A 13,165-nucleotide genomic window follows, 5' to 3' on the forward strand; every position below is an offset into this window, starting at 1 on the left:
TAACATCGCTATCTCCTATTACCAACCTTTGGAGATATTCGCGCTAAGCGCGAATACCTCCAAAAGCTAACACCTGCCCTGAGCAGTTCTTAGCCATGTTATCCAATGGGAGGTGGATAACATGGCTAAGAGCATTAGCTCGGCAATGCATGAATATCGCTGACTTTTCAGCGATATTCATGCATTGCGGCCGATTTTTATCACATTTGCGATAAACCTTGGTAATACCAAGGTTTATCTGCAATAAAAATCGCCGCAGGTCGGCGATAAATTTTTTTCTCTAACCAAGCAATAGCGATAATTATTGCTATTGCTTGGTAATATGCCCCAAAATGTACCAAAATCTTGACAGAATGTCACATGGTCTATGGCAGAACTGCCGTCGACAGCAACCAGTTAAGAGAGCATTTCAGCATTAAATTAATTATGCAGTAGTATTGTTTTACATAATGTCTCTGTAGAAGGAGGTGTATGACAAGCATATACGATCCACCATGTCCCATAAATCAACCTTTCCTAGTAAATTTGTTGACAGGAGCTGTGTACCTATAATGTCACCTGGACGTACCTGACCTAGGCAGTGATATCTAACCACTTTTGCAATATTATGGCACAACTGCGGGTCCCCAGGAGGTCAATACATTGTTACCCAGAAGTTGCAGCCAAAACAGCGTTTATCCTTTTTATATTGTGAGGAGTGCTGTCATCAAGTAACAGGGGTTGTCGCCTGAGAGCAGACAATGCAGCCAGTTATTCCCCATTCCGAACACTGAACGTTCTTGTAGTGCTGGGACAGGAACTCCACCACCAAATATGCACATACGACTTGTAACCTGAGCTCCATGCATACTGATGCAAGAAAATGTGCTCAGAGGCTTTAACTGAACCTCCTAAGGAGGCACAGATGATAAGATGGGCTATGTTGGAAGAAAATATTCCATAGAAAATATTTGCAGTATTAACCTGAATGTCCCCGAAATTTCTTTAGACCTCCACCACAATACTAATTACAATATAACCTTAGAGGGGAAACATCCTTTACGACGTAACTTTTACCACGCAGTACCTTTACAACGCAGGTTTTTCAACGCAAGTCATTACAACGAATTGCGCTGGAGGGCGCTCTATGATAGGAAATAGTTTAATTTACTATCCAACACCTTCCCTACTATCCACGGGGACTGGAGTTGGAATAGTAAATTAAACTATTCACTATCCAGCACCCCCTAACGCAAGTCGTTGTAACGACTTGCGTTGAAAAACCTGCGTTGTAAAGGCATGCGTGGTAAAAGCATGTGTTGTAACAAACTACATCCCCTTAGAACCCACCGTAGCAGGCTCTAACGGCCATTACAGCCCTTTCCAGCTTCAGCTAGGGCCTCTAACAAGGGAGCAGGCCTTTAATGGCCAGTAGAGACCATTACAGAGAGCTCGAAGGCTATTAGAACATTCCGCCCCAAGAGGGCAGAATGTTCTAATTTGTAAAACAAAGATCTCACGGGGCCCAAGGGGATTGATCACAACAGCTGTGAACAAATATTGGAATGTTGATGCTCTGGGCTTCTAGCAGCCGTTAGAAGCCTGGAGCACTCCATTGTCTTCAATGGAGTGCTCAACATTCCAATGTTCTTATAAATGTTCTAATGTTGTGCTCACTTTATAATCTATTGTCTTCAGCAATGAAAAAAATGTATATGTAACAACTGCAATGACATATTCTGCTTATATTTAATTGGATACCGTACAGGGATATATTGGCGGCGGCTGCACCAATCGATTTTTCTGTTCTCTCCAGGAAGGCAGGCACTGCGATGGGTTCATCCTCAGGAAGGGTAACCAGAGGAGTGAGGGAAATGTCTTCAAGTATCCTTTCAATCCGGCAGTCCAGCGTGTCCATTGCCTCCTTGCAGATCTGCTGCACTTCCCTTATGGTGTCATAAACGTGGTCTATGTCTATATATTAAGGACAAAATGAAGGGCGTTTAGTAGTATGGTCAGAATGTAGAGGCTTTTCGAAATTCACACTATTCCTCTATAAAGAAATAACATCAAAATGGATAGCTACAAATACCTGGTCTTTCTTTTGTGCAAGTGTTCTTTTCAACAAGGACATTGTATTGCAAATAATGTATTTGTTTTTATTATTTATTAAGACAGTGTTGAATACAGCTGAAGCCATTTCTATATATGAAATGCATATACACAACGTTCTACTTTTAATAACTTTTTAATGGATGTAAATAATCTCAAATCTACATTTACTCTGTTGGGACTGAACAATGTGAGCAATGTAAACAATGTAAGCTTTGGGTGTTGTCCTCAAACCATTCTTTAGACATGTGCAAAATTGTAATGAAAGTACACAATATGTACACTTCTCTGATATTATAAGTGTTACTGCTAATGATGCATTTCTTATAAATGGAGTTTAGTAAATGGCTCCATCATTATGTTCGTGAACTCTGGGACCACTAAATGAAAAGGGGAGTTGTGGGTGGTAGCTCTACAATGGTAAGCATCAGCGGGTTGAGACTAAGTCCCCAGCAATCAGGAAGCCTAGCTTAAGACATTAGGGCCAGTTTTGAAGTAGGAGGGATCAATTTGATTTCTACCTAAAATGTTCAGTTCTTGGATAAACAGGGCAGGCAAAGGTTCAGTTCTCCAACGGCAAATGTCAGCTACAGTGTCAATCAACACTCTGCTGGCTTGTAAAGTCACCCAGAGACTCTGAATTAGGAGTCATCTAGAATGGAAAATACCAGCTATTTGGGTAGCACAATTTGGACTCAAATACCGCTTTTTAGAGGGTAGAGTAGTGGGAAGTGGGAAGTGGGAAGGGACCAGGCAGAGGAGCAGGGGGGTCTCTAGGCTCATGGCGGCCCCGGGCAGGGAGCGTAGGTAGGTGCCCCGGAAGAGGGGGTCCGGGCGGGGCGGAGCGTGGAGGCCAGAGAAAAGGGGGGGGGGGGGGTCAGGGTGTTTGGAAATGGAGCAGAGCTGGATGCCGCCAAATCCCTGCCAGGGGCCGCTATCCATCCTCAGAGGATTATTATATTAAGGATATATGTTGGTGTGGTGGCCCCTGGGGTTTGGCGGCCCTGTGCAGGTGCACAGCTTGCACATGCCTAAGGCCGCCCCTGAGAGGAGATTGGAATGAAAGTGAAAGTGTGGAGACATGTAAAAACTGGGCTAAGATTGAATACATTGAGAACCACCAATTGCTATGCTGCTATCCTTGCCAAAACAAAAGATGCAGGGGAATTCTCCTTTCATCAAATATTCTCTTTGTTTACCCGGAAGTATGATTCCCTGCTAATAATGAAAGTTGAAGTTGTCCACATGGAAATTCCATCAAGGCAAGAGGATTCCGCTTTATGTAAACTAAAAAGAGCAATGATTCAATTGATCTAAGAAGAACATTGGGTGTGCACCGAGGAGTCAGTACAGAAGGGTAACGTAAGGCTGGCCCATTAATTCTTGCGCTGCAAGGGCAACAATCTACCAAGCGCTGCATCTTAACTCTGGACTGTGCAAGGTAGCAGTCTCGACAGGGTGTGGTCTATGACCTGACAATGGCTTGCCCGAATGGTGCTTATTTGTCTTTGGGAGCCTCCGCCCCTGATTGGAATTATTTTAGCCACACATGCAGTCAACGGTCTTTAACACAAAACTGCTGAAAGTGTTCTGTGTTCAATGGTTGAGAAGACTCTGAGAGGACAGCATCTCTTGAGCGCTGCAAGAGTTATCTGGCACGCTGGTTCCATTTCTGGCTGAGGAAGGAGGGCAGATCGCTTCCTGGCATAGGAGAGAGCTGGGTACTTTGAACAATTAAAGGACAAATGTGAAAGTCCTTTGAGAATGGAGCTTTAATACATGCGAGAGATGGCTGCTCTCCCTGGCATTTCTGATGGGAAGATGGCAAAATTCATGGCCTTTTGTTTGGGGCCTCAGACTGTGATGGCAAGAGGCCCCATGAGAGGGGTAACAGAGGGCTGACATGGGAGGCAGTACACTGCACTTTAGCGAAGACACTGTTGGGATGATTCTAGAGCCATAATGGAGTATGAGCGCCAGTAGTTTACCATAGGTGGTTCCTATTTCTGCCCACCTATAATCTACCAGGTGTCAGTCTGTATTAGGTATCCACAAACGAGAGGGGAAGCATGCCATATAGCTCCTTAATAGATAAAGTGATCCCCCCATAAATGTTATGGCATATGTAGAGCTGCAGGAGACCAGAAATTAATCCATGAAAAAAACATATGGGGCCCATGGGAAGTGATGAGGGACACACTGCAGATTCTAGGGTTATTCTGGCAAGGTCCAGAGGTAGGGGTAGAGGGAAGGTGACAGGTTTTTAACCCATCACAAAGATCTTGCTGAGAGCTGAAGACCTAAATCCTCCCACCAAAATCTGGATACTTTGCATTAGGGTATGCAATCCTTTACCACATAATATCACTTAATATATTGCTGCTTGTGAATACCAATAATGCTAAGCATAATGCCTTACAGAGTTTATTGCTAAGATAAGAGTCAACTTTCTATTTAGCTTTGGGGTCAGTGTTCACCAGTCCTTTAAAAAGTTGATCTTTCAGCCCCCCACTCAGGCAGAGGCAGACCAATATTGGTGATGAAGCTATCTAACCCATTAATTTCTGGGAAGGAAAACCACTTTTCCTGCTCCCAAAATACCCTTTGATGCCCAATGTGTGTGCACCATGAGCCAGGTAAAATCTACAAATTGTCTAGGGGAAAATGAGTTACCCTTCCATTTAGGCAGCATGGGAATTCTGTCACATCTCACAACAAGACCGAACTCTCTCTTCGGTAGACTGATTTTCAGGTTCCCCAAAATTACTTTGTTTTTTAACACAGACTATTTCTCTTTCCTTGTCTCTTAATGAGTATTATTAGGTCTCTTTTTACAAGAGTTCCTATTTTCCTTCAATGAGTTTCTTTTTGTTTCCCACCTTTCTTCATGCATTCTAACTAACTTTCTTTCTTTTTTCCAATATATTGTAGTCCTACTGCTTTTTTCTCTATCTCCATTCGTGAGTGGTCTCAACTCTTTTTCTTTATTTTCTCCTTTGTTTTTCATTGTCACAGTTTCTCGCTCTTGAGCTGTCACACAGTTACCATCATGCCTGTTTTACTTTCCCTCTCAGAAACCCAAATTGCTAGACGCAGCATGACAACATCTACCCAGATTATTTACAAATCTTAGTAGGACTCCGAGTAGTGTGTCCTCCTCACCCTGTAGATGAAGCCGGAGAGGTGACACCTTTAATCTGATTTGCCACCAAACCTTGGATCTGATTTGCCACCACCTTGGATCTGATTTGTCTCCACCTTTGATCTGGATTGTCACCACTTTGGATCTGATTTGTCACCACTTTGGATCTGATTTGTCTCCACCTTTGATCAGATTTGTCTACAAGAGACAAAGGAAATAGGCCCCACCTATATAGATGGCTATCGTACGTTTTAGTCTCCTGCCATCCCGTCAAAATCAGGTCGTGCGAGAGGTGGCATCTTGACATTGGTGAAGAACACCCTCAGATTGGAAATCTTATCCGCCCACAATGATTCCCCTATTATAGCTTCTTATACTTTAGAGGCTCAGGGGGGAACACAGCACTTTAAAAAAACGATTACAATATCAACTTCGGGGGAGAGATGTCAAAGGTCATAGACTTACTTGAAAGGAAAATGAATGTTCTATCCAATAATTGTAAGAAGACAACCAATGTTTTATGGATGGGTGATTTTAATGTGCATAGTTACTGTTTTTCTTCTAACTTGATTCGCGGATTAACTGACGAGGAAGGAGAGACTATCCCTCATTTTATCCATAACATGTACTGTGACACACTTAATAGACTCTTTATCATAAAAGACTTTGAAATAATTAACCCCTTTTCTATGACTGCAGGCTTACTCCAAAGAACATTTGGATTTAGTGCCAACGGATCCACTATTGCTTTTTTAATAGCGTCAGCTCCCCTCAAAAGGTCTATTTCTAACATCAAAATTAACTTCTCCAGTTTTAGTGACCATGCGGACATATCCTGTCAGCTGCTCTGGGAAAGAATTCATGTTTATCAGACAAGGTACATTAAACCCTGTGTAAGAAGGAAAAATTGGATCGTATTAAAGTGGGGAGAAATTAACAAAGAGGAAATTGTCCCCGGTCGTAGCAAACAGATATGATGAAATCATGACCTGTTATGCTTTTATGGTTATATTTTACAAACCGAATAAAGCTTGTTTTGATTTTATTTGACCGTCTTGAAACAAATTGTGATCCATCTAGAGTAGTGACCGCCTTTAGGTCAATTTTGCTTGATGTTAAAAATATTCTAACAAAAAGTGGCTCTACCCCAAACCAAATTGGTCAGAGATGGTTTGACCACCACTGCACAAAAACACTATCAAACCTACATAAAGCCCTTAAGAGGGACCCAAGAGATTTGACCCAGGTTAAGCTTGCCCGTCAGCAGTATAAAAAGCAAGGGAGCCCAGACTAGATATTCTGAAGGAGGAGGCCTGGGATTAAGTCTATCAGGCCTCCATTACAAATAGTTTGAGGGATTTTGGAAGGTAATTAACACACCTTTTCTGAAACCCTCCTCAGATCCTAATTTAGATAGTCATGTGGACGAAGAATCCTCGGTGGTTCACTTTACAAAAATATTTTGAGGCAATGGCGAGGGCAGACATCTACTCTCAAAAGACATCATGCTAAGTGCTAATCCTTTGCTTACCTTTAATCTCTATGATATTATAGAAGCTCAGTCCCAGTGCTGTAGCAAAAAAACCCTGGGTCTGGACGGAACACCGATAGAATTTTTTTTTACTGAGCATCCTGGCCTTAAGGGCCCAGTTCTGACTCATGTTTTTAATGTGATAGTCAGCGTGGATCCACCGGAATCATGGCAAAAACCTATCTTGATACGTATTTTTAAAAAGGGCGATAAATCAGGCCCATCTCTTTTGGACAGCACTGCAAAACGTAAGGGCAGAGTTTTATTGAACAGATCAGAGGAATGGGCCACTATTAACAAAGTTATGATTCTATCCCAATATGGTTTTAAGAAGGGAAATGGTACATAGGACCAGTGCCTCAATCTGAGCATGCTGATTACTAAATATACTCAAGCAAAACAAGGCAAGCTCTACCTGGCCTAATGAACCTATTCGCAGCCTCTTACTATGTCGCCCATCACCATCTACGGGGGATGTTGAAGGTGATGGGTGTTGACGAAGCAGTCATCTCTGTCATCAGACAGCTATACACTAGGGCTGCAGCTTGTGTCTGCTATTGGAAGCAGGGTGAATGTACTAGATAATTCTCTATTAACCCAGGGGTTCGTCAGGGGGGCATCCTTGCCCCTTTTTCATTATACACCAATGGAGTGGAGGCTTCCCTGTTAGAATCAACCCTGGAATATCCATCAATGAATAAGGTCTGCATACCCATATTGTTTTATGCTGATGATGCTGTCCTAATTGCACATATATGAATGGCACTCCAGAAGCTTTTAGATACATATGTATATTTTATGAAAAAATTTGATTTACAAACCCGTGAGGCAAAATCTTTTATTTTAGTGACCGGTCACAAGGCTCAAAAAGTTCTAACTTTTTATATTGCAGAGCGGAAAGTGTCTCAGACGGATATTTTTTCTTATTTGGCGGTGAAATTTAACAGAATGACAACATGGTGCCATATATTGACTAAAAGAGGGCTAATGTTGGAAAAAGTATTAATGCTCTATATTCCTTTATCAAAAAACTGGGGTCTAAACAACAAGACGCTGCCAAAAAAGTATATTTGGCTAAGTCCTTCTCAGTAGCTACTTATAGCGTAGGTGTATGGGGACATACCAATGCTGAAGCTATCGAATCAAGAGAAGATTCTTTTTGGAAAAATTGATGGGACTCCCTATCAGCTACTCATATTTGAATTTCTACCTTGAGCTGAATGTTCCCTATATATCAGACCAGTTATCTCTGGCACCAATTGTCCTAGGAAATGGGTTAACCTCTCCCAACTGTTCATTGTGGGTTACCTTGCTCTGGAACAGGTACAGAGGAACCCTAGGATCATGTATGTCAAAAATAGCCTAATTGCCTTATGACTGAACACTATTATTGAAATTCTAAACAATTTCACGAGTATCTAAAACACAATTAAAATCAGCTTTTTAACTTACATGGTCGAAAAAAGGCATAAAAATAATAATTGCAAGCTTATGGCGTGAGAGGGACCGACACTCAGTGAAGGGCAACCCCCATATCTGTAGATGGTGACAAATTCACGTCATAGATTAATTTTAACTAGGTTTCGTTTACATTTTATCCTTTGTATGCTGGGTTTTCCATCAGGTACTTTTTCTACACAAGCCATACTGTGCTGTCTATGTGATGGCGTTTCACCCCAAACTGATTTACACATTTTTTTTCTGTAAGTTCTATTCGAAACATCGTAAAAGGTTCTTACTCACAATAATGCGCAAATATAAATTCAGAAAATGTCCCTTGGGAATGTTCTTTTTACGAATGTTGTCAGATCACTTTGTCTGTTATTGTGTTGCATCCTTTTTATGGCTTCTTTAAAGACCAGGTAATTGCACTTCTGATTGAAATGAATTACAAGCTTCTTTTAACGATTTTAATGATTGTTTTTAACTGTATATTTTATATTTTACCTATGGATATTAACTAGGTATGATTGTACTTTTATGATCTGTATGAAAACCGGATTGAATAATGTGATGTCTGAGTCTAACCCTTCCATTTAGGCTGCTTGGAAATTCTGTCACATCTCACAAGACCAAACTCTCTCTTCTGTAGACTGATTTTCAAGTTCCCCAAAATTACTTAGTTTTTTTTACCACACACTATTTCTCTTTGCTTGTCTCTTAATGAGCATTTTTAGGCCTCTTTTTAAAAGAGTTCCTATTTTCCTTCAATGCATTTCTTTTTGTTTCCCACTTTTCTTCATGCTTTCCACCAAACTTTCTTTCTTAATCCCAATTACATTGCATCTCTACTTGTGTGTGGTCTCAACTCTTTTTCTTTATTTTCTCTTCTATTTTTTACTGTCACTATTTCTTGCTCACACAGTTAGCATCATGCCTGTTTTACCTTCCCTCTAAGAAACCCAAATTGTTAGACGAAGCATGCCAACATCTTCCCAGATTATTTATAGATCTTACTAGGAGTCCGCGTAGTGTGTCCTCCTCACCCTGTGGGTGAGACCGGTGAGGTGACTTTTTGCTTTAAAGGCACTTGTATGCTGATAAAGATTTGGATGAGAAAACGTTAAGTAAGATGAATACGAGTTCATACTCCAAATTCACACTTCTGCTCCTTTTTTTCAAAGAATACAGGTCATCTTCTTTAGTAAGTGACTAGCAGCCCGTCCCAACGTTGTCCGGGTATGAATTGCTGCTGGCCAGTAGTATATTTTTTTGTAGGATTTCGTTTTGATAGCATTTCTTATCTGTGACAGGCCTGTGAAATGCTCCGATTCACAGTGCACTGCTGATGCACTTAAGAGTGCACGTTCAGTAGTGTGTGAACTCGAGTTTCCCTACTTTATTTTTCCTTGCAATTTTATATAGCGCGAACTCGACAACATGGCATGAGTTGATGCCGAGATTCGAACGTAGCTCCCCAGCTCTAAAGTTCGCCATTCTAGAACTTGTGGCGGGAGGTGTGTCTAAAAGTGTATGTCGGTGTTGGACATTAATAAGAGAGACCTGTGCATTTTTCAAATGGGTGGTGAAAAAATATGAGTATGTTGCTGGAGATGTGGGCTGCCGTGCCACCAATGTACTTACCGTGGGAGGGTAAACACCCATTTTTCCGCAACTTTCTTTCCGCATACCATCACTCGGCATACTTTAATTACGAATGTACCATGACTCCGCAATGCCATTATAAGGCATGGCATTACATTTTATATGCTTTTACCACGCAACCATTTACAACGAAATTCGTTGTAAATGCATGAATGGTAAAAGCATGTTTATAAAAAAAATGTTTGGATAAGGTAAGTATGAGTATAGGGGTATATGTTTTGGGGTACTGAGGTATATGTTTTGGGGTATTTGGGTATTTTAAGGGTTCAGAATTAGTTTTGGGTTATGGGGTACAGGGGTAGTTTTAGGGTTTAGAGATAGGTATGGGTTTTGGGGTACAGGGGTATTTTTAGGGTTCAGGGCTAGGTTTGGGTTTTGGGGTATAGGGGTATTTTTAGGGTTCAGGGGTAGGTTTGGGTTTTGGGGTACAGGTTAAATGTATAGGGTTAAGATGGGTTAGTGTTTAACGGTGTTGGGGTATTTTAAGGAGTAAGTGTGGGTTATGATTATGGGGTGCAGGGGTATTTAAAGGGAGCAGGGTGGAATTAGCACACGATATGAAACATGGCATGAAGGGCGGAACGTACCACACGCCCCCAGCGTTTGTCATGCCCCCAGCACACACCCACAGCACAACGCAGACACACCCACAAGGGACTACTTTGGTGGCACGGTTCTTTTACCTTTTAAATGTATATGGTGGGCGTCTGCATAGCCTATGTCCTTCTGCTGAAACTGCCTTTTCCAACGCTGTATTGGGTGTTGTGATTGGTGCTGTGGTTCCTGAGATTACCCGCCACAAAGGTTTGGGCTCTCTCTTTATTATATTAGTATAGATTGTTGCAAGGTGGAAGTATTATGTGATATGGCTGGTGGGCCTTATCATGTTATACTAACACAATACACAAAAGTGGACCTTGGAATCACCCTTAGCAGCCTAGCTCAGTCCTAGTAGAGTGGCACAGAGCAGTCAGGCGAACATAGATGAACATGTGTTGAGCATTCCACAGTACCAGCAGACAATAAGAGACATGACCCGACAGAAACCTTGACACAAATTTATGAAAATAGATTGTATTTTTATATAAATATAGGCACCAAAATGAAATTTGTATCATACATACAACCAGAGTTGTGGATTTTTGAATTGTTGAAAAGTAAATGAAGTAAATCTTTCAAAATGGGCCCATAAACGTCAATGGTGGTAAACAAAGGTGACACAAATAAACCCTGTTGTAGATAAGGTCATGCGGGTCCCTATACCAAGTTCCAACAGTCGTTCCTTCTGTAGCTTGCCCAGGGAGTCCAGGTGCAGAGGTGACTTAGCTGTCCTTGGTACTGAACTGGATCCACGGGAGCTGTTGTAAACTTGCAGCACTTGACAAAACCACACTTGGAGATGGAGTTCCACTCTACCCACGGGAAGAGGAGGCCTTTTGGGTCCTATGACCAGGGTTCAACAGCTGGATTTCTTCCACCTTGCTCAACAGGTCCGGATGCAGATGTACCTGGCAGCTGTTAATCACCGGGGGCAGGTCGCGATAAAGATGCTTTGCCACACACTCAACAACTCCAAATTCAGGATGCAGGAACACAACAGTAAGTTCATTGATGACGGCAGTCGCTGTCACTGTTACTTTCTCTCGGGCTGGAGATGCCACTCAAGGGGTGAAAACCCCGACTAGTGATCACCAGGTCTTGGCTGCGGCAAATGTAGTCCACGGTTACTTCGGCAGCTGGAGGTTGACAGGAGTGGAGTAAGAGCTTGAAACTTAGTGAAAGCTTAATTGGTACTCTGGGTTTGCAGGACACCTTTTATCTTCCAGCTCACTCTTGACCAGGGGCGGCTCCTCCATTAGGTCGGAGGACAGTCGCACCACTGCTTTCTCACAGTGCGAGAAGCAGAAACATAAAATGGTATTTTAAATACCATTTTATGTTTCTACTTCTCGCACTGCAAGACAGTAGAAGGGTATGCCTGGTTGGGAGCGGGCGGGCGGGTGAGCGGGTCTCGGCGAGGAGTGGCCTGCCTAATACTTTGGGCCCTGACTGTTTGGTAGGCCCTCTTGGACCAACCAAACCAGTCATGCGCACTCTGCCTTTTCTCTATTTATGCTGAATACAGCCTACTCAGAGAAAATGGTCACCCCATAGGTGCCAGCTGGGCGCCGTCCCCATCAATCACAACACTGCCATTGCAGCATAGTGATTGGCTTTAGTTCTGGAAGGAAGGCTGCCTGTGGCTGCTTCCTGTTGAAGAAAGAAGGAAAACGCGGGAGCTGAGGCGGCGTGGGATCCGGTAAGGTATGTTTGTTAAACTTTCAATTAAACCCTTCCCACCTCCCCCCCACCCACGAACCGATGCGACCCACCCCCCCACACGTGAGTCATGCCAGCCGCGACTGCTCTCCACAAGCCTAGCGCTTCACAATTATTGTCATGCAGCACGTCCATTTTCTGCAGGTTACAGGGGACTAGTCCCACCAATCCAAGGGAGTCTGCTTTGGTTTCTGGTGTCCGTTGGAGTCACTTTCGTTGTGAGCAATGAGCTTTTTCCATGGCCACAGGTCAAATACACATTTTCAGTATATGGTCTCTTCAGGGCTTTTAAGTGTCCTACTTTCTCACGGAAGAAGAGTCTACAGTCCTGTTGTTGGTGACGGCATCTTTTTTGTGCCTCTTCTTCGATTTAAAGTCAAAACTGAGGTTCGGGTGCCAGAGGAGCCCATTAAATCCTAGTTTAGATGCCATTAAGGCCTTGATGGAAAGTGGACAATGAGCTACTGGTCCCTGCGACTAACCCACCCCTGAGGTGACAATATCCTTTGGGTGTACAACACATTTCTATCCAGAGTACTCTATTTCAGCATCTGCCAACATGGCAAAAGCCTTCCGTGGCTGTACAGACCTCCAAGTTCACCCTAAAGATGTGACTATCCTTTTGGAGGTGTATGCCTCCTGAATAATACATTTTCCCCCTTGTCTGGCTGGACAGGGCAGGAAGGGCTTTGTGCTCGATTGGGAAACAAGGAATTACATCAAAGGCAGTGAAAAACTTTGACGATCAATGCTTTGTTGACTGCAAACACTAGACACTATCCATCCTGGAAGAGTGTTACCTTCTTCCTGCCCAGGCCTTTATCTCCCCCCTGGGAAAGTGCTAGCACATCCCACCTTGGAAGGCAGACTCTTGTTTTTGTGGCAAACAGCTCCGGGAAGCCCGCCAAGGCACTGGGCCACTGTATCCTAGGGGGGCACCCACTCAGGGTGGCACCCCTGTGCAATCTAGCTCGCCA

The 13,165-nt window shown here is 42.9% G+C and overlaps 1 protein-coding gene across 1 annotated transcript in view; it reads right to left on the reverse strand.

Moving 5' to 3' along the window:
• Positions 1 to 13,165, reverse strand: part of LOC147722959 (dynein axonemal heavy chain 5-like) — a 1,378,573-nt gene that overhangs the window by 1,089,528 nt on the left and 275,880 nt on the right. Inside the window, exon 22 of the mRNA XM_086965349.1 lies at positions 1,746 to 1,953. Coding sequence (XP_086821475.1) covers positions 1,746 to 1,953 — 208 coding nt within the window. The remainder of the gene's footprint in view (positions 1 to 1,745; positions 1,954 to 13,165) is intronic.

Source organism: Lissotriton vulgaris, chromosome 4_1 (genome assembly GCF_964263255.1).
Source record: "Lissotriton vulgaris chromosome 4_1, aLisVul1.2, whole genome shotgun sequence".
Taxonomy (NCBI): Eukaryota; Metazoa; Chordata; class Amphibia; order Caudata; family Salamandridae; genus Lissotriton; species Lissotriton vulgaris.